Source organism: Poecile atricapillus, chromosome 2 (genome assembly GCF_030490865.1).
Source record: "Poecile atricapillus isolate bPoeAtr1 chromosome 2, bPoeAtr1.hap1, whole genome shotgun sequence".
NCBI lineage: Eukaryota > Metazoa > Chordata > Aves > Passeriformes > Paridae > Poecile > Poecile atricapillus.
Genome location: NC_081250.1, coordinates 534,122 through 553,562, shown reverse-complemented (window position 1 = coordinate 553,562; position 19,441 = coordinate 534,122). Strand labels below are relative to the sequence as shown.

General features: G+C 68.8%; 2 protein-coding genes across 3 annotated transcripts; one reads left to right on the top strand and one right to left on the bottom strand.

The window, feature by feature from the left end:
- Positions 1-189: 189 nt before the first annotated feature.
- On the bottom strand, positions 190-3,337 carry CDK5 (cyclin dependent kinase 5). Its single transcript, XM_058830600.1, has 12 exons — positions 3,237-3,337; positions 3,039-3,127; positions 2,820-2,887; positions 2,682-2,742; positions 2,541-2,597; positions 2,351-2,446; positions 2,007-2,081; positions 1,799-1,895; positions 1,650-1,719; positions 1,179-1,239; positions 1,022-1,102; positions 190-749 (listed from the first exon to the last, which is right to left on the bottom strand). Exons 1-12 carry the CDS (start codon positions 3,271-3,273, stop codon positions 663-665), a joined length of 879 nt encoding a protein of 292 aa, XP_058686583.1. The 5' UTR covers positions 3,274-3,337; the 3' UTR covers positions 190-662.
- Positions 3,338-3,497: 160 nt separating this feature from the next.
- Positions 3,498-19,417, top strand: SLC4A2 (solute carrier family 4 member 2). Of its 2 annotated transcripts, XM_058830580.1 has the most exons (24): positions 3,498-3,752; positions 4,447-4,501; positions 9,123-9,266; positions 11,772-11,943; positions 12,068-12,303; positions 12,454-12,578; positions 12,699-12,922; positions 13,673-13,809; positions 13,884-14,064; positions 14,150-14,285; positions 14,423-14,606; positions 14,682-14,796; positions 14,879-15,063; positions 15,556-15,769; positions 15,869-16,090; positions 16,209-16,357; positions 16,527-16,721; positions 16,802-17,044; positions 17,163-17,252; positions 17,523-17,689; positions 17,773-18,026; positions 18,295-18,464; positions 18,744-18,917; positions 19,024-19,417. In XM_058830580.1, exons 3-24 carry the CDS (start codon positions 9,207-9,209, stop codon positions 19,102-19,104), a joined length of 3,714 nt encoding a protein of 1,237 aa, XP_058686563.1. In that variant the 5' UTR covers positions 3,498-3,752; positions 4,447-4,501; positions 9,123-9,206; the 3' UTR covers positions 19,105-19,417. The 2 variants fall into 2 exon arrangements, with proteins under 2 accessions (XP_058686563.1, XP_058686562.1); XM_058830579.1 differs by lacking the exons at positions 3,498-3,752; positions 4,447-4,501; positions 9,123-9,266 and adding an exon at positions 9,349-9,778.
- Positions 19,418-19,441: the final 24 nt, after the last annotated feature.

Here is a 19,441-nt window from a genome sequence, read left to right as displayed (position 1 = left end):
CCCCAGGCCCAGGCTCTGGCTGTTTGGGGGGGACGGGAGCCCTGGGCTGCTGAGGGCTCCTGGGAGCTCCAGGAAGGAGAAGGCGACACTGGGGGGGGTCACAGGGCTGGGCCAGGGCTCAGGGGCTGCTGGGGGGGTCTGTCACATGGCAGCGGGGAAGTGTCACATGGCAGTGTCCCCGACACCCCAGGAAGGAGGAGGCGGCGCTGGGGGGGAAGCTCTTTATGGGATACCGAACACGCATCACCCACGTACAGCACTGCCCTGGCACAGGGCACACCCAGGACCCCCCAGCACAGAAGGGGTCGGGGGGAAGGAGGGAGAGGAGAGTGGGGGGGGGTGTTCCCCCCTGGGGTCCCTGCGCCTGGTCCCGGAGGGTCCTGCCCCTCCACCTGCCCTGTGGCCCCGTGTCCTGGGGCTCCCCATGCCCTTGGGAAGTCCCCTGCCCCCAGGTGAGTCCTGTGCCCCTGGGGGGAGTCCAAGCCCTCTCATCCACCCCCCGGGGCTGGGGGCCCGGGGGGTTTCGCCAGCCCCCCGCAGCCAGGGCAGAACCTAATAAATATTGGGGGGGCTGCAGTTCAGGAGGCTGGCGTGGGCTGGCAGCCGGCTGCGGGGGGCTGGGGGCTGCCCTCCCTCAGGGGGGTCTGGGGAATGGGGGGGCCCTAGGGGGGGCAGAAGTCGGTGAAGTAGGGGTGCTGCAGGGCCTCCTCCGCTGAGATCCGCTGCACCGGATTGCACTTGAGCAGGTTCTGGGGGGCACGGGGGGCTGAGGGGGAGAGCACGGACCCTCCCCATCCCACAGCCCCCCCGGGTGGGCAGGGGACTGTGAGGGGGGAGGGCACCCACTCCCGGGAGCCAGAGCCCCCGTGGGGTGGGCAGGAGTGACAGGTTTGGGGGACACAGCGATGGGACACGAGCAGGGGGAGCGCAGGCTGGGAGACACAGCAGAGGTGGGGGACACAGGCGGGGGGGGCACACGGGAATGGGGGGCACAGGCAGGGGGACAGAGGCGGGGGCTCACCTGCAGCAGGTCCCGGCCAGTTGCATTCAGCTTGGGCACCACGTTGACCAGGGAGGTGGTAGCTGGGTACATGGGGTAGGGCTGGGGACACACAGGTGACCCCCAGCTCCCCCAGACCCCCTTACTCCCTCTGACCCCCCGGACCCCCTGCCCTCACCTTGTAGTCCGGCAGCTTGGCCATGGCTGGCCACTGCTCCTCCGTGGGGGTCCCCAGCAGCGTGGGGTCAGTCAAGGGCCACCACGGGGGCACCCAGCACCTGCCCCTCTGCCCCACTGCCCAGCCGAGGGGGGTTCCCATTCCAAGGGATCATCGTTCTCAGAGCTCCCCATTCCCCATTCCCCATTCCACAGGGCTCCCATTTCTGGGGGCTCTCCATTCCCAGGGCAGGTCCCCATTCCTGAGGGCTCTCCATTCTAGGACTTCCCCTATCCCCCATTCTGGGGGTCCCTATTCCAGAGGGACCACCTTGCCCACAGGGCTCCCCATTCCCAGGGGAAGTCCCCATTCCTGGGGCTCTCCATTCAAGGGTTCCCCCACTCCCATGGTCCCCATTCCTTTGGGTTCCCTGTTCCCTGAGCTCCCCATTCCCAGGCCGTCCATTCTGGGGCTCCCCATTCCCAAGGATATCGGAAGATCCTCTTCAGCTGGTCGTCCACATCATTGCCCGGGAAGAGAGGCCGCCCAGCATTGGCCAGTTCTGGGGGGAGAGGGGGATGGTTCCCACGGGCCCCCACGGCCCCCCGGTCCCCCTCCACTCCTCTGGACCCCCAGTGTACCCGCAAAGATGCACCCGGCTGACCACATGTCAATGGAGGTGGAGTAGAGCTTGGCACCGAAGAGAACATCAGGGGGCCGGTACCACAGAGTGACCACCTGGGGAGGGACAGGGACACTTGGACAGGGACAGGGGGAACCCCAGCCGGCTGGGTGGGGGCAGGACCCCGAGCCCCACGAGCCCCACGAGCCCCACAAGCCCCCGCTCACCTCGGCTGAGTAGCAGCGCACAGGGATGCCGAAGGCCCGAGCCAGCCCGAAATCCGCCAGCTTGAGCTCCCCGTTCTGGGGGGGACAGATGGGGTCAGCGTGGGGGGCCCCACCTGTGTCCCCTGCACCCCATCCCTGCTGCCTTTCCCATCACTGGGAACATGGGAGAGATGGAGCTGTGGCTGGACAGACACCAGGCGTGCCTCCCCAGGACAGCCAGCCCCCATTTCCAAGCGTGTCCGAGCACAGCCTGCGCTCCCAGGCGTGACTGCCCAGCCACACGGCCCCTGCTCCACCAGCCCTCGTCCCCCCGTGAGCCCTCGGCTCCCCCCGTGCCCCCGTACCCTGTTGATGAGCAGGTTCTGCGGTTTCAGGTCCCGGTGCAGGACATTGCGGCTGTGGCAGAACGCGAGGCCCTTCAGCAGCTGGTACATGAAGGACTGTGGGAGAGCACAGGCGGGGTCCATCAGCCCCCCGGCCCCTCCGCAGCGCCGAGCCGGGACCTCGGGGGCTCCCCGGGACTCCCAGACCCACCTTGACAATCTCGGGGTCCAGGTCCCCGTTGCAGCTGTCGAAGTATTTCTTCAGGTCCTAGGGGGAAGCGAGGGGGGCCGGGAGCGGTGACCCTCAGAGACCCCCAGGGACCCCCGTGCCCCCCGCGCCTCCGGTGCTCACCTGGTCACAAAACTCAAAGACCAGGGTCAGCTTCTTGTCGCTGTGCAGAACGTCGTGGAGCCTGAGGGAACGGACGGGTTCCTGAGCGCCCCGGTGCCGGCGGGAGCAGCCCCCGCGCCGCGACCCCAGCCCCGCTACCTGACGATGTTCTTGTGCTTGAGCTCCTTGAGCAGGCAGATCTCCCGCAGCGCCGAGCTGGGCACCCCCTGCGGGACACGCCGGCTTGTGGGAGCCGGGGGATCCCGGGAGGGTCCCGGGGGGGGGTCCGGGGATCCCGGGGGATCCCGGGATGGTCCCGGGGGGTGGCCGGGGGTCCCGGGGGATCCCGGGAGGTTCCCAGCCCCGGCCCCTCCTCACCTCATCATCGTCGTCCAGCCGCACCCGCTTCAGCGCCACGATCTCGTGGGTCTCCCGGTTCTTGGCCTTGAACACGGTCCCGTAGGTGCCTGCGGGGGGTGGAAGGGGGTCACGGCCGAGCCCCCGGTACCTGTGCCGACACCGCCGCCGGGCCCCACAGCAGCCGGCTCCCTCCGTACGGCTCCGGCACTGCCGCACCTTCGCCGATCTTCTCCAGCTTCTCGTATTTCTGCATCGCGCCGCGATCGGTCCCGGCCCGACCCGGCCCCGGTACCGGCCCCGCCACCGGCCCCCGCCCGCCCCGCCACACCTCCCGGCAGCCCCCGCGCGGCCCCGCCACACTTCCCGGCAGCCCCCGCGCGGCCCCGCCCGCCCCGCCACACCTCCCGGCATCCCCCGCGCGGCCCCGCCCCGCCACACCTCCCGCCATGGCCCCGCCCACCCCGCCTCACCCCCGCCCCGTGGTTCCGGGTTCGATCCCCGGCTCCGCCCGCCGCGTCCCCGCCGGACCCTCGGGTCCCCTCGCCCTCCATCCCCGGGACAGCGCCACTGCGCGGGCGCCCTGCCCGGGTCCCTTGCGGGGACGGTGTCGGCACTCGCTGGGTCGGTGCCGGAAGCGGTACGGACCCGCCCGGTGCCGCCCCGCCCCGGCGCGCTCCCGCCGTTCCGCCCCGCGGGGACGCGCAGACCCGCCCGGCGCGGCCGGACTGTCCGGTAAGCAGCGGCACCGGCAGCGGGATCCTGAGCGGAGGCGGTGGGGCTGGCGAGGCGCAGCACGTCTGATCCGGTGCCGGTCCCGGTGCTGGTCCCGGTGCCGGTCTCGGTCCCGATGCCGGTGCCGTCCCGGTGCCCCTACCCTCCCGGTGCCGCCCGTCCCCGTCGGTGCTGTCCCCGCTTCCCCGCACGCTGCTCTCACCGAGCCCACTCCATTCCGCTCTCTCCCGCCCCGCCCGCAGCAGCTCCGGTGCTGGTCCCGTCCCGGTCCCGTCCGGTCCCGTCCCGCCCCATCCTGGCAACCCCAGGTCCCGGCGCGGCCGCGGCTCTGCTTTTCCCCGCTGCCCCCCGGGGGCCCCCGCCGCGGTGGGGGGTTCAGGGGGGCTGTGCCGTGTCCCGGGACTCCGGGTCTCTCCTTGGCTCCTTCGGCTGCAGGTGGAGCAATACCCAGCCCCGGGCATCCCCCGGGACCACCCCGGGACTCCCGGGGGCCCCCTGAGCCCCTCCCGGACACCCCGGCACCACCGTCCTCCCGGCCGGCAGCGATGCTCGATGAAGCTCGGCCCCTCCCCGCGGGCGCTGGAGCTCCGTGCAGGGGGGTCCCAGGTGACCCCAGCCCCTGCTCTGCGGGTGCCGGTGGATTCCGGGGACAGGGCGGGGAGCCAGGACCCATCATCGTCCCTCTCTCTTGCAGCGAGGCCGCTCCATGCGCTTCCCCCGCGGCGCCTGAGCCCGGCAGCCCTCGGCAGGTGAGTGTCGCGGGGCTGGGGAGGGGACCGGGTGTCCCTGTCACAGGTCTGGGAGCAGTCCTGCACCCACCCGCTCCCCGCGAGCGGAGGGGTCCGAGGGGTCCACGGGACCGGGAAGGGGACGGGGATGGTCCAGCCACCCTCCACCGTCCTGCTGCCCCGGAACGGGGGGTCCGAGGGCCCCGGGGAGTCGCACGGTGCCCCCTGAGAGCCGCCGGGTGCCGGGGCACTGCCCCTTGCGAAACCATCCGGGGTTGAGCAACACCGGGCACGGCTCCAGCCGGGGCTCTCCCACGGAGCGTGGGCTGCCACGGCCCCGGAGCGCCCAGGGAGGGGGGCAGCAGGTAGCGGGGGGAGCAGGTTTTGAGGGCTGCCTTGCTTGTGGCCGCCCCTCTCCGCAGCTGCAGAGACCCTTCTGGTCTTCGATACGGTGCCAGGATTTGGGATCGGTCAGGATTTGGGATCGCTCCGTAGTGGAATTATGTTGGCAACTGGCAGTGCTGCGGGAAGGGCTCCGTGCCTGCCCCGTCCCCCCTCGGAGGGGGGCTCCAGTTGGGAACCTGCTGTCGAGCTCTTCGGGGTCGCTGCACCACTTCAAGCGCTCGCCAATTTGATCGTTCTAACGATCCGCTGGCACCGGTGCCTGCGCCTCCCCGCCGGCAGCGCTTCCGCCGCCGCTGCCGGGGCTCGGCTCGGGCTGTACCCGCTTTGTCACCTGTCCTGGGCGGCCAGCGGCGCTGCACCAGAGGAGGCTGCCGGAAGGGTCCAAAGGACGGCTTGGGGCTCCTGCGCCCTGGGCAGGGCTGAGAGCGACCCAGGTGCCGCCCTGCCCGAGGGTGCCATCCCAGCCGGCGGAAGGGAGGGGACCGTGGGAGCCGTGTCCCCCGTGCTGTCCCCGTTTCAGCCCCCGCAGTCACAGCCTGTCATTAGCCGGGACGTGGTGGCCGCAGGGGCCGGGCTGGCTGCCCGAGGACGCCGCACTGGGGCATTCCAGGGGCGCCAGGCCAAGGGAGTGGGCACAGCCCTCGCCCGAGGTGGGACCCTGCGCTTACGGAGCGGGTCATGTCCCCTGTGTCCCCAAAGACGCCTGGGGCGGGAGTGGGGTCGCCACGGGAACCACGGCGAAGGACTTGGCAGAGCTTCACTGTTTGGATCCGAGGCTGCTCCACGGAACAAAGCCTCGCGCTGCCGCCGCTGCTCCCGCGGTTGTTTTCCTCCTGAGCCGGTATAAAACTCCTGGCAGCGCTCGGCAGCTCCGGGCTGCCCGCGGTTCTCCTCCAGACACGCTCTGGACACGCTCCGGACCGGCCTCGCCCCGCCGTGCCGGGGGTCCCACGGCCGTCCCGCCGGGCAGGGCCCCGTCCCGGGGCGGTGGGAGCGGCAGGAGCTGCTGAGCCTTGGGCTCACCGGGTCTGCTGGTGATGGGGTGAGTGGGGCCGAGCCTGTGCTGGGACCGGGGGGGACAGCGGGGGTGGCACCTCCCCGGAGGGCTCCGACAGCCGTGCCTGGTGGGTGTCATCCAGCCCTGCCACGGGTGACACAGTGGCTGTCCCTGGGGCCAAACCACCCCTCTCAACGATATCCCATCCTGCGGGGACCAAGCTGTCGATGCAGATGCGTGTCCCCACAGGACTGTGGGGGGCAGCTGTGCCTGTCCCCTCCCGGGCCTGCGATGGGGACAATGGTGGGGACCACCGGCAGTGGCAGGGGGCTCTTGCAGGTCTGGTGCTGCATGGGGAGGTCCTGGCCTCTCTGAGGTGACAGTGAGGAGGTGAGGGGTGCCCTGGCACATCGGTGGCAGTGCAAGGACAGTGGTAGTGGCACCGTGTGGGTGCAGAGCTATGATTCATCTCCAGATCCGGTGGTTTTGAGGTCGTGGGCAGGGGGGTGTGGGCGGGGGGTGGGTAGGTGAATATTTTTGGTGTTGGTTTCTGAAGTTTCAGTGAGTGCAGCTCTGCTGGGCGGGAGCCAGTGGTGTCTGGCCCAGCTCCGTCCTGTGGTGTCCCATGGTGATGAGGGGGTGCAGGAACCCAACTGCTTCTGCTGGGTGGGATCTGGGGGCACACCGGGTACCAGTAAAACCCAGGGGTTTCCCTGAGCAGCCAGGTGAGATGGGGTGGGGAACAAGGAGCTGGGGTCCTTCCATCTTTAGGGGTGGGCAGAGTGCAGGGGCACCCACTGGGCCTCCTCCATTTCAGGGTGCAGGGAGCTGGGGGTCTCCTGACTTCCCTCTTCCATGGCCATGTGTGCCCGTGTGATGGGCACAGCCTGAGCTGTGCTGGCTCCAGCTGTTCCTCCTGCCTGGCACACACCGTGCTGGGGGGTGCTGCCAGCAGGGAGGCCACAGCAGACGCGGTGCGTTCCTTGTCACCACGGGGGCAGCTGGTGTCACCACCAAGGCTGGGGAATGTGCTTCGGGGGTCACCATCAGCCTTGATGGCAGCGTGGGCACAAGCATGGGTGGCGCATGCGTGTGCACTGAGCCCATGTCAGGGATCTGCCGGGTGACACGGTGGTGACAGGAGACGTAGTGGCAGGAGTCATGGCGCTGCTGCTAGTGGGGGCACTGGCATGGGAGAGTGGGCAGGAGGACAGGAGCTGCTCCCAGTCTTGTCTCTTCTCCTGAGGTTCTGGGTCTGTGCCATGGCCATGGTTGTCCTGGTGGATGTGTGAAGCGGCTTCCCAGGACGGGGGTGTCCCATTGTGGACATGGTTGTCCTGGTGTGGGCAGGCTGCCCAGGATGTGATTGTCCCAGTACAGATGTGGTTGTCCTGGTGTGGCCGTGGCTGTCCCAGTGTGGACAGGCTGTCCAAGATGTGATTGTCCTGGTGTGGACGTGTATCCCGGTGTGAATGTGCTGCCTGCAATGCGGGTGCCAGCATCATTGTCCCACTTCCCACCACACTCAGCCCACTGCCCCAGAGCTGGCAGTGCCGGTGCTGCCAGAGGTGGGGTCCAGGAGCTTGTGGGCCCTCTAGGGCAGCCCTAAGGCAGTGTGGGGCCAGGGCCGAGCCCATTAATCGCCTCAGCAGCTCAGGCAGGCCAGGGCCGGTCCCAGGAATGTGACTCCGGCGGCGCGGGAGTGGCCGTGGCAGCGGTGCAGAGCGCCCATGGCAGCGACAGGTCATTCCCAGCGTGGCCAGGGCTGGCAGCCGCCCGGGACCGCGGTCCTGCCCCGCTTATCGGGGCGGCCCGGCCTCGCACAAGGGGCCATTGTGCTGTGGGGCCATGTGCGGGGCGCGGCTGGTGGCAGTGCCAGCACTGACACCGCCACAGCCCTGTCACCACCATGGCCACGGCCGTGTGTCCTGGCCCCTCTGCTCAGGAGGAGGGCACGGTGGTGGCACTGCAGCCATGCGGTGACCTGAGGTGTCTACTCTGGCCCTGTTCCCCCATCCCAGGCTGCCAGAGCGTCCTGGCAGTGGGGTTGGCCACAGGGCACCAATCAAGGCTTGTTCTGGCCCCTTTCCACAGGGCTGGCGCGAGCCCTGAGCCGTTCCCAGCCACTGCTCGTCCGTGACTCAGCGACTGCCGTGGAAAGCAGAAGTGTCCCCCTGTGCCCCCCCAGCTCATCCTTTCCAGCGGGGTCATGCCCCTGGCTCCCGGGCGCCACACGCCCCCAGTGTCACCGTCCTGCCGGGTCCCTGCCTTGGCACCTGGGGGCCAGGACGCCCTTTTCGGGTATTTTGGTGAGAGCACAACGTTCCCGAGAACAATCCCAGTGTGTTCCCAAACTAATCCTGAGCTGCCCATGAGATTAAGCCCAAAAAGCTGCTTAGCGCCTAGAGCAGCGACACCGTCCCGCGCCGGCACCCCGGCACCCAGCGAGGTGGTGGCCCAGCACCACGTCCCCCCCGTGGGAGGGTCCCATCCTGAATTTGGGGGGGGGTTGAATGCTGGCGGCGGCTTGGCGGGCGCCCCAGGAGAGCGGCGTGGCAGGGCGGATAATCTGCTTGCTGGAATGTGGATGTGCTGGCTCCGGCCCCGGACTGGAGTAGGGATTAGGGAGAAGCCAGAGCAGGGTAGCACCGAATTTTGGGAAAAGGTGGGATCCAGGGCTGCGGTGAGGCTCGAGGAGCCACAGTCTCGGCATTCGCTGAGGCCAGAACTCCTCGAGCCTCACCACGGCCACAGTGCTGGCGCCCCAGCTGTGACGGTGACGAGGACAGTGATGCCACCCATGTGAGATGCAGTCATCCGTCACCACCCTCCTCAGTCCCCCCCGTCACGTGGGGCCACCTCCCGTGGCAATAAACCCGGCACGCTGGTGCCAGAGGGGTCAGCGCAGGGCCCGGGGAGCTGCCAAGGAGCAAATGTGGGTGGAAGCTGGGTTGGGCTGGGGAAGCTGGGGGAGGGTGGGGGGTTTTGGGAGGGTCGGGTACTGCTGTGCCCCCCGAGTCTGGCACTCTGCCCGCACCCCGCAGGGTTGGGTGCTTGCCCGGGGTCCCGCTGCCCCAACTCCGCTCCCCTCGCGGCGTTTGTCTTGGCCGCAGCTCTCCCATTCCAACCAGTGGCCAAGACAAACCAGCCCGGAGCCAGCCCGACCCGAGGAGGGGCAGCCCCGGCCCCTGCCTGCGGCACGGCTCGGGGGGACCCCCTGATCCCTCTCTGTGCCCCCAGGTTATGCTGCCCCGACAGCATCCCCTGAGCCCCCGCGAGAAGGAAAAGGGCTAAGCCGGCCGTGCCGGGGGCCGTGCCGGCACCATGACCCACTCCCAGGTGTCTTCCGAGCTTCACCACATCGTCTCCTCGGCCTTCCAGAGCGTAAGTGCCACCGCGGGGTGGGCCTTGTGGCTGGGGGGATGAGAGGCTGCACCCCCGATGGTGCCCGGGGGGTGACGGGTGTCACGGCACAGTTCCTGCTGCCGTGGGGCACCTGGGGAGCTGTGCCCGACTGCTGAGCTGTGCCCGTAGCACCAACGCCCTCGCTCGGGTGTGGGGCAGGTTCTGGGGTGCTGGCAGTGCTGTGTGGCACCTGCCCCACTGCTCAGCCATGGGGCAGGACTGCCCCACAGCAGCTCCCCGGGGCAGGCCAGGCCAGCTGTGCCAGGGTGGCGGGTGCCCTTGGGGCCGGCACGGTGCCAGCGCCGCTGGTGGCGTGGCCGTGGTGGTGGCCGCGGTGCCAGCACTGCCCTGGCGACAGGTCCCGGGCCAAGTTAATGATTGACCCCCGTGTCACGCCGCGGCTCCCGGTGCTGTTGGCAAGTGCCTGTCGTGCGCACGTGACCGGGGATGGGACTGGCCCCATCCTCATGGAGTTCCTCCGGGGCTCCCAGGTAAGCTGCGGCCTAGGGGTCTCCTGAGGGCTCTCTCTGTGGTGCCAACTCGGGGCACTGTGCCCACCCGCGCCACAGTGACGCCAGGTGCCGGACAAAGGAGTGTGCTGGGTGCTTCTGGGGTGCAGGATGGAGCCTGGCAGGTTTGGGGCCGTGGGGCCTTGGCCAAAGGGGCCTGGGGGGTCTGGGGGATGACAGGGGTCAGGGGATGGTGGAAGGGATGTGGCAGGAGTGGGGGATGCAGGTGCAGCACATGGCCTGATGCCACCACTGCCATCGCGTGGCAGCCTCGGTGTGTCAGAGTGGTGGGGGTGATGGGGTGGCCTGGGTCATCACCTGGGTCACCCCCTGCATCACCCTCCGGGTTACCCCCCTGGGAGTCCTGTGGTCACTGTGCAGGAGGGACACCTGTGCCCAAACCTGATACCTGCGCTGGGGTTCATGTGGGGTGGCCTTAGCACAGCCCTGCACCGGCAGGTGTTGGTGGGGTGTCCTCTCAGGGTGGTGGGAGCTCCCCCACCGCTGCCCGGGGGTGTCCCTGCAGGCAGATCCTGGTACCTGGGGTACCCCTGTACCCCCGGGTCCCCCGGGACCTGCCGCCTGCCGGGGTCACTGGGTGGGGGCTGTGGCAGGGGGGCTCGGCTGTGCAGCCCCCGCAGGGTCTGAGGGGTGCAACGCTGGCAGGGGATTTACCGGGGCACCGGAGCGCGGCCGGGGGGTCGCTGCACTCCAGGGGCAATCTGAGCTTGGCGGGGCGAGCCGGTTGTTCGGGTGGGGGGGCGGGAGGGGCTGCTGCGTCCCGAGGGGCCGGAGCTGGTGGGGGGATCGGCACATCGCGAGTGGGGCCGGCACATCCCGGGGGAATCGGCACATCCCGGGGGGAGTCGGTGCATCCCGGGGGAATCGGCACATCCCGGGGGGAGTCGGTGCATGCCGGGGGGATCGGCACATCCCCAGTGGGGCCGGCACATCCCGGGGGGAGTCGGTGCATGCCGGGGGGGGGTGGGGGGGGGCCGGTCGCTCCGGGGCCGCCGCCGGTGCCGCGGTGCCGCCGGTGCCCTCTGCGTTCGCCGTCACCTTGAGACGGGCGCGAGGCGGCTCCGTCAATATTTGGCGAGGCCGGGACGGAGCCGCCGCCCCCCCGGTTCCCTCCCCGGCCCCCCCCTCGCTCTCTCCCCCCGGCCCCGTCCGCGGCCGGTCCCGCCGCTCCGATAAAGCGCTGCGGGAGCTGCGGAGGGAGCGGCTCCGCCATGACTCAGGTAGGACCGGCCGGGGACGCGCCCCCGCAGCCCCCGCAGCCCCTCCCGCGCTCCCCCAGCGAGCCCCCTGCCACCGCCAGCCCTGCATCCTTCGTGTCCATCCCAGCTCCGCATCCCCCCTGTCCCCGCACCCCCCTGCAACCCCCAGTCCCGCATTGCCCCCACAACCCCCCGCACCCCACACAACTCCACACCCCTCTATGCCCCCAGCCCCGCATCCCCTCCAGCCCCCAGCCCCGCATCCCCTCCCGCCCCCAGCCCCGCCCCGCAGCCCCACCCCCGAGCCCACCCTAGCCCCCCGGCACCCACGGCTGCAGCAGCAGCAGCGCTGGGCGAGGGGCTCGGAGCCGGGGGCTCTGCGGGTGCAGGGGCTGGGGAGCGGCGCGGGGACAGCCCCGGGGGTGGGCGGAGGGCACGGCACCAGGAGCCGGCACTGGCGGTGCTGAGGTTCACAGGGACACAGCGCTGGTGGCGCCGGGTCCCAGCTGGCAGGAGAGCAGGACAGCGGGATACCCAGGGGCACAGCCCGGGCCGGGAGCTGTGGCCCTTGGGGCGGGGGTGACACTGAGCACAGCGCTGAGGCCGGGGATGCTGGGGCTATGTGGGGTGCGAGTGATGCTGTGGGTACCCAGCCCTTGGGTGCCTGTCCGGGGCACCCATCCCGCGGCGCTGCGTGACCGGGGCGCGCTGGGCTCGGTGGCGTGTGCCCGCTCATCCCTGCTGCCGGCCCGCAGCCCGAGCAGGAGGCGCTGGGCGCCGGTTCACCTGCCTTCGGGGAGGAGGAGGAAGAGGAGAAGGACCTGAACAAGGCCCTGGGCGTGGAGCGCTTCGAGGAGATCCTGAACGACGCTCACCCCCGGAACGCTGAGGAGGCCGGGCGCAGCTACGGCGAGGAGGACTTCGAGTGTGAGCGGGGCCAAGGGCGGGCACGGAGCAGGGAAGGGGCAGGGAGCGGACAGGGGGCAAGCAGGGAGTGGGGAACTGGCAGGAAATGGGCAGGGAACGCAGCACCAACTCCCAGTCCCCCCAGACCACCGCCAGTCGTCCCTCCACATCCACCACCCGCTCTCCACGCACCTGCCCCCCGACGCCCGCCGCAAGAAGGGGATCCCGAAAAAGGGCAAAAAGAAGGCCCGCCGTGCCTCGGTCCCCGGAGAGACCCCCACCATCGAGGAGGCTGAAGAGGATGAGGATGACGCGTGCGACACGGAGACGGAGCGGTCGGCGGAGGAGCTGCGGCAGCCCGGGCCGGCTGAGGCGGTGCAGGTGAGGGCAGGGCTGGGCTGGGGGCAGCGCTGTGCTCCCTGGCTCAGCACATCTGGCCACAGCTGGGGCACCACAGGAGCTGGGGCCGGTGTTGCCCATGGCCTGGGGGATGTGGCTCCCCAGCAGCCGGCTCACCCGCTGTCCCCCCAGTTCTTCTTGCAGGAGGACGAGGTCACCGACCGCCGGGCAGAGGAGCCAGCAGCCCCCGCGGCACCGCCCGGCTCCCCCCCTGAGCCCCGAGCGGGCATGACCCTGAAGGAAGCCCAGGCCAGCAGGTGAGCTAGAGTTGGGTGATGCTGGGGCTCTTGGGGAGTGGGCAGCATCCTCTGACCACCCCATGGCAGGACTGGGGTGCAGAGGGGGACTCAGCACTGAGGTGGGCTCCTGCCTTGCAGCCCTGATGCAGAGCAGGGGACTCCGGCAGAGGGAGCAGCCGCTGAGGCTGGGTCCCCGGGTCGCCCTGCGCCGAAGTCACAGCCGGGGCACCGGAGCTACAACCTGCACGAGCGGCGGTGCATCGGCAGCATGACAGCTGCCGAGCAGGACCGCTACCAGAAGATGCCGACAGACGAGTCGGAGGCACAGACACTGGCCTCGGCTGACCTGGACTACATGAAGAGTGAGTGGGGGCTGTGCACCTTGGGCTGGGCTGGTGGCCAGTCTGTGTCGGGCAAGTGGGCTGGGACAGTGGGGCTGGCAGTGCCTGTGGAGTGGGGCTGGAGATGGTGGGGCTGGCATTGCTGGGGATGGTGGGTTTGGGACAGTGGGGCTGGCAGTACTAGGTTGCCTTGTGGCTGCAGCCAAGCTGGGCTGGGTGCAGGCACTGACTCTGCTCCCAGTGCTGGACACAACCGCAGGGGACCCATCCCTGGTGCTGGGGCTGGGCCAAGTCCCTGTGGAATGTAGCCAGGAGCTGAGCCTGGGGCAGCTGGAGCAGTGACAGCAGTAGCAGTGGTGGTGGCTCCCCTGGGCACTCACCAGCCCCAGGGATTCACAGTCCAGGGCTCTCAGGGTGGCAGCTGATGCTTTTGCTGTGGAGCTCTCGGGGAAGCGCAGCCAGAGCAGAGCCCAGGTGCCAGTGAGCATGGGTGGGCCTTGGCACATAGGGAGCAGCTGACCCCAGTGCCAGGAGCCACCTCAACGCCTGCTTGCCATTGCTGCTGGTGACCAAGTGACCCCCCAAAGGTGCAGCGCTTGCCCCTAGCACTGGGATGATCGCTCTGGCCTGAGCTATCCCAGGCAGGATCCATCCTGCAGCTCCACGGCCGCCCATGCCAGGGCTCACAGAATTCACAGAATGTCCCCTGTGCTGGGGTTTGAGATGCAGGGCCCCACAGATTGGCCACCCCCCATTGCTGACCCCCCTCAGGTCACCGCTTTGAGGATGTGCCGGGCGTGCGCCGGCACCTGGTGCGGAAGAGCGCCAAGGCACAGATGGTCCACGTCAGCAAGGGCCACAAGGAGCCCAGCACGCGGCAGCGCAAGCAGGACCGGCAGCCCCATGAGGTGGGGTCCTGGGGCAGGGCACGGGCAGGGATGGGGGGCTCTGGGGTCCTGGCACTGACCTGGAGGTGCTGCAGGTGTTTGTAGAGCTAAACGAGCTGGTGGTGGACAAGAACCAGGAGCTGCAGTGGAAGGAGACGGCGCGCTGGATCAAGTTTGAGGAGGATGTGGAGGAGGAGACGGACCGCTGGGGCAAACCACACGTGGCCTCCCTCTCCTTCCGCAGCCTCCTGGAGCTCCGCAAGACCCTGGCCCACGGTAGGGAGGTGGAGACCACCCTGTGGGGCCCATGGTGAGGTGGGGTCCTGTCCCTCCTGGCCTCAGCACCCCCTCCGTTGTCCAGGGGCCGTGCTCCTGGACCTGGACCAAAAGACGCTGCCGGGGGTGGCTCACCAGGTGGTGGAGCAGATGGTCATCACGGACCAGATCCGGGCTGAGGACCGTGCCAACGTGCTGCGGGCGCTGCTGCTCAAGCACAGGTGGGCATGGGGGGCACGAACACAGTCCCTTTTCCCCGGGCTCGGCTCCCTGAGCTGTGGGGCTGATGCTGTTCCTGGGATCCTGGCAATCGCTGTGCCATTGGGCCACCACGGACAGCCCTGGCCCTGTCCCGCAGCCACCCGAGCGACGAGAAGGAGTTCTCCTTCCCACGGAACATCTCAGCGGGCAGCCTGGGCTCCCTGCTCGTGCACCACCACAGCACCAACCACGTGGCTGAGGGCAGCGAGCCAGCCGTCACCGAGCCCCTCATAGCCGGCCACGCCGGCGAGCACGACACGCGTGTCGACGTGGAGCGGGAGGTGGGTGCCACGGCCCCCCCATGCCCACACCCTGGGGAAGGGCCCTGACCCCAGTCCCCCGCTCTGTCCCCACAGAGGGAGGTCCTCACACCCACGCCCCCAGCTGGCATCACTCGCTCCAAGTCAAAGCATGAGCTGAAGCTGCTGGAGAAGATCCCAGATAACGCTGAGGCCACGGTGGTGCTCGTGGGTATGGAGGGGTGGGCAGGCCAGGGGTGTGGGGACCGCTTACCAGGCACCCTGGTGACCCCCGTGCCCCTCGTGCCCCTCAGGCTGTGTGGAGTTCCTGGACCAGCCCACCATGGCCTTTGTGCGGCTGCAGGAGGCCGTGGAGCTGGACGCGGTGCTGGAGGTGCCTGTGCCTGTGCGATTCCTCTTTGTGCTGCTGGGCCCCAGCAGCACCCACATGGACTATCACGAGATTGGGCGCTCCATCTCCACCCTCATGTCCGACAAGGTCCGCGCCCCAGGGCATTGGGGCCCTGCCGGGGCGGGGGGCTCAGGCTGTGCCAGGCTGGGGGGTTTGGGGCTGTACCAGGATGGGGGTTCAGGGCCCTGCTGGGACAGGGACTTGAGGCTGTGCTGGGTGGGGAGCTCAGGGTTGTGCCAGGGCTGGGGGTTCAGGATCATGCTGGGACTATGGTCTTGAGACACCACTGGTTGGGGGTTTGGGACTGTGATGGGGCTGGGAGCTCAGGACTCAGATGGGATGGGCTGGAGGGCTCAGATTACGCAATGCTGGGTTCTCAGAGAAATGCCAGGATGAGGGCTCGGAATTCTGTCGGGGCTGGGGAGCTTGGGGCCATGCCAGGATGCCAGTTGAGTCTCATGGCCATGCCAGGGTGGGGGGCCAGGGCCATCCTGAGGCCACGGGCTTGGGGGTGATACCGAGCTCTCAGGACGCCCCAGAGCTGCGGTGTGGGCACTGACCCTTGCTGTTTCCCCTCAGCAATTCCATGAGGCCGCGTACCTGGCTGACGACCGTCACGACCTCCTGAATGCCATCAATGAGTTCCTGGACTGCAGCGTGGTGCTGCCGCCGTCCGAGGTGCAGGGTGAGGAGCTGCTGCGCAGCGTCGCCCACTTCCAGCGCGAGATGCTGAAGAAAAGGATGGAGCAGGAGCGGAGGCTGCTGCTGGAGCCCAAGTCCCCTGAGGAGAAAGGTGCCAGGGGCAGGGCTGGGGCCAGGGCAGGGTTTGGGGGGGATGTCCCAGCTGTTGGGGTCTCACTGTCTGTCTGTCCGTGCATCCACCCACCCCCAGCGCTGCTGAAGCTGAAGGTGGTGGAGGATGAGGCTGAGGAGGACGACGACCCCCTGAGGCGCACGGGCCGCCCCTTTGGGGGGCTGATCCGGGACGTGCGGCGGAGGTACCCCCATTACCTGAGCGACTTCCGAGATGCGCTGGACCCCCAGTGCATTGCTGCCGTCATCTTCATCTACTTTGCTGCGCTGTCGCCTGCCATCACCTTCGGGGGGCTGCTGGGTGAGTGGGGGGCTGCAGGCGGCGCTGGGCACTGCCCGGTGTGCGCTGTGGGGCACGGCCGTGACGCCAAGGCCCAAGGGCCCATCCTGATGGTGTGCCTGAGCCTGTCCTGCTGCAGGGGAGAAGACACAGGACCTGATCGGGGTGTCGGAGCTGATCATCTCCACGTCGCTGCAGGGCGTCCTCTTCTGCCTGCTGGGTGCTCAGCCCCTGCTCGTCATCGGCTTCTCGGGGCCCCTGCTCGTCTTTGAGGAAGCCTTCTTCACGGTGAGGTGCTGGGGTCTGCCCTGGGGGCCGGGGGGGACACCCCACTGCCCAGGGCAGACATCCCCACAGCCCTTCTGCCAGGGCTCTGCCCCACTGCCCAGGGCTGTGTCCAGCCTTGTGACCATCCTGACACCCATCTGTCCATCCATCCGTCTGCACGGCTGGGCAGTTCTGCACATCCAATGACCTGGAGTACCTGGTGGGGCGCGTCTGGATCGGATTTTGGCTCATCCTCATCGTGCTGGTCATGGTGGCTTTTGAGGGCAGCTTCCTGGTGCGTTTCGTCTCTCGCTTCACCCAGGAGATCTTTGCCTTTCTCATCTCCCTCATCTTCATCTATGAGACCTTTTCCAAGCTGGCCAAGGTGAGCCATGGGGGATGAGCTGGGGGGGCTGCGGCAGGGCCAGGCAGGACGGGGCTGAACATCCCGTCCTCCTGCTCCAGATCTTCCAAGAGCACCCCCTGCACGGCTGCCTGAGCGCCAACAGCTCAGCTGAGGCCTGGGGCAACGGCAGTGTGCCCGTAGCCAACAGCACAGCGCTGGCCACCAGCCCAACTGTCCGCGGTGCCACCAAGGTCACGGGGCAGCCCAACACAGCGCTGCTCTCACTTGTGCTCATGGCCGGCACCTTCTTCATCGCCTTCTTCCTGCGCAAGTTCAAGAACAGCCGCTTCTTCCCTGGACGGGTGCGTGGGGACAGCCGTGGGGCTGGCATGAGCCTGGGGGCCACGGGGCTGGGATGAGCCCAGGGGCCTGGGGTGGGCCTGGAGGGCTGTGGCCAGGCTGGCACTGGTGTTCCCCCAGATCCGGAGGCTCATCGGGGACTTTGGGGTGCCCATTGCCATCCTGGTGATGGTGCTGGTGGACTACAGCATCCAGGACACCTACACACAGGTGAGCAGCCACCCATCCATTGCCTGGGCAGGATGCCTAACCCCACACACTCCTTGGGATCCCTGTGCCCCATCCCGCTGTCCTGGCTGCGGGTCAGCAGCTCCATCTGTCCCCAGCATGGCTGCACCTGCTCGGTCACCTCTGGCTCCCAGCATCTGACCGTCCCTCTCCGAGTCTGGCTTCTGTGGGTCCCGGTGCCTCCATGACCCCCTTCACTCTATGGGCCACAGCCAATGCCCTCTCAGTGTTTGTCTCCCTCACTCCCTGCAGAAGCTGAGTGTGCCCAGTGGGTTCTCAGTGACAGCCCCAGACAAGCGGGGTTGGGTGATCAACCCCCTGGGTGTGCAGAGTGCCTTCCCTGTGTGGATGATGGTGGCCAGCGGCCTCCCCGCCATCCTCGTTTTCATCCTCATCTTCATGGAGACCCAGATCACCACGTGAGTCCAGTGGGGCTGGGCAGGGGGCATTGCTGGGGCGAGGGGGAGCCTGTGCCGTGCCAACCATCTGCCCTCGTTCCCAGGCTGATCATCAGCAAGAAGGAGCGGATGCTGCAGAAGGGCTCTGGGTTCCATCTTGACCTCCTGCTCATCGTGGCCATGGGCGGCTTCTTCGCGCTCTTTGGGTTGCCCTGGCTCGCCGCAGCCACCGTGCGCTCGGTCACCCACGCTAACGCCCTCACCGTCATGAGCAAGGCCGTGGCACCTGGGGACAAGCCCAAGATCCAGGAGGTGAAGGAGCAGCGGGTCACCGGGCTGCTGGTGGCTGTGCTTGTCGGTAGGTCTGGCCCTTGGGAGCTGGGGGGACTGCAGTGCAGTGGGGAGCGGGCAGCACGGGGAGGGGGGCCGGGGAGCCATGGGGGGGCTGCGGTGGGGAGGGGCCAGCATGGGGAATGGAGCTGGGGCACCCTGAGCCCTGGCCAAATTGGTGTGGCCATCCTGCCCCCAGCTGACACAGGGATGTGGGACCCTCCCCATGTGAGGGGGAAGTGGGGCTGGGGGGCTGTGCTGAGCCCCCTCCCCAGGCTGACACTGCTCTGGCCCAGGGCTGTCCATCGTCATTGGGGACCTGCTGCGGCAGATCCCCCTGGCCGTGCTCTTCGGCATCTTCCTCTACATGGGTGTCACCTCCCTCAATGGCATCCAGTTCTACGAGCGCCTGCAGCTGCTGCTGATGCCCCCCAAGCACCACCCTGATGTCACCTACGTCAAAAAGGTGGGGAGGGGGCCTGGGGAGGATCCTCAGGGGCAGGACCCTTGTCTGGGACAGCAGCCAGGCTGGGGTGCCCTGGCGTGGGAGAGCTGCCGTGTCTGCAGGACAGGCTGTGACAGAGGCTGGTTTTGGGGGGCAGTGGAGGACAGAGCCGGGTCTGTGGGGCAGCCAGACCCCGGCGGGGCTGGGGCCGTGCCTGGGGCTGCGGGTACCCCTGGGCCAAGCTGTGCCCGCGGTGGGAGGGGGACACAGGGCCCGGGATTGACAGCTCTCCGTGCCCAGGTGCGCACGCTGCGCATGCACCTGTTCACCGGGCTGCAGCTGGCCTGCCTGGCCGTGCTCTGGGCCGTCATGTCCACTGTGGCCTCCCTCGCCTTCCCCTTCATCCTCATCCTCACGGTGCCGCTCCGCATGTGCCTGCTCAGCCGCATCTTCACCGACCGGGAAATGAAGTGTGTAAGTGGCGGCGTGGCTCGGCCCCGGGGGGAGGCGGGGGGTCCTGGGCTCCTGGGCACGGCAGGGCCGGGGGGCCCTCGCTGCCCTTCAGCCCCGTGTCCTGCAGCTGGACGCAGCCGAGGCCGAGCCCATCCTGGACGAGCGGGAAGGTGTGGACGAGTACAACGAGATGCCGATGCCGGTGTGACGGCGGCTCACGGCTGGCGCTGCCCGGGCCCCGGAGGGCGCCTGCCGGAGAGGCCGGTGCCAGGCCCAGCCCCTCGGACACCGGCTGCCCCGGCTCCCGCCCCACGCTCGGGCCCGAGCCCCGCCGGGGTTTGTGGATCAGGCAATTCAAAGGCAATAAACAGCTTTATTCCGAGCACGGGGCTCAGGGCGGAGGTGCGGGGGGACCCCCCTGCCAAGGGAGGCCTGCCCCGAGCAGGCCCTGGGGGGCGACCGGGGTGGGGGCCGGGGCCCCCCCGCTGCCTTCGACTAATAAAGAGACCGGACTTTGCACACTTTTCACCAGTTTTATTGGAAAG

What these genes read in the sequence shown, in the direction of transcription:
- CDK5 (XM_058830600.1), bottom strand. Translation starts at nt 3,273, where the DNA reads ATGCAGAAATACGAGAAGCTGGAGAAGATCGGCGAAG. An exon ending in TGCGCTGCTACTCAGCCGAG is followed by an intron (nt 1,896 to 2,006) that starts GTGAGCGGGGGC and finishes GTCCCTCCCCAG; the next exon opens with GTGGTCACTCTGTGGTACCG. An exon ending in CAGCTGAAGAGGATCTTCCG is followed by an intron (nt 1,240 to 1,649) that starts ATATCCTTGGGA and finishes GACTGACCCCAC; the next exon opens with GCTGCTGGGGACCCCCACGG.
- SLC4A2 (XM_058830579.1), top strand. Translation starts at nt 9,662, where the DNA reads ATGATTGACCCCCGTGTCACGCCGCGGCTCCCGGTGCTGTTGGCAAGT. An exon ending in CCTTTTCCAAGCTGGCCAAG is followed by an intron (nt 16,722 to 16,801) that starts GTGAGCCATGGG and finishes CTCCTGCTCCAG; the next exon opens with ATCTTCCAAGAGCACCCCCT. An exon ending in TCCAGGACACCTACACACAG is followed by an intron (nt 17,253 to 17,522) that starts GTGAGCAGCCAC and finishes CACTCCCTGCAG; the next exon opens with AAGCTGAGTGTGCCCAGTGG.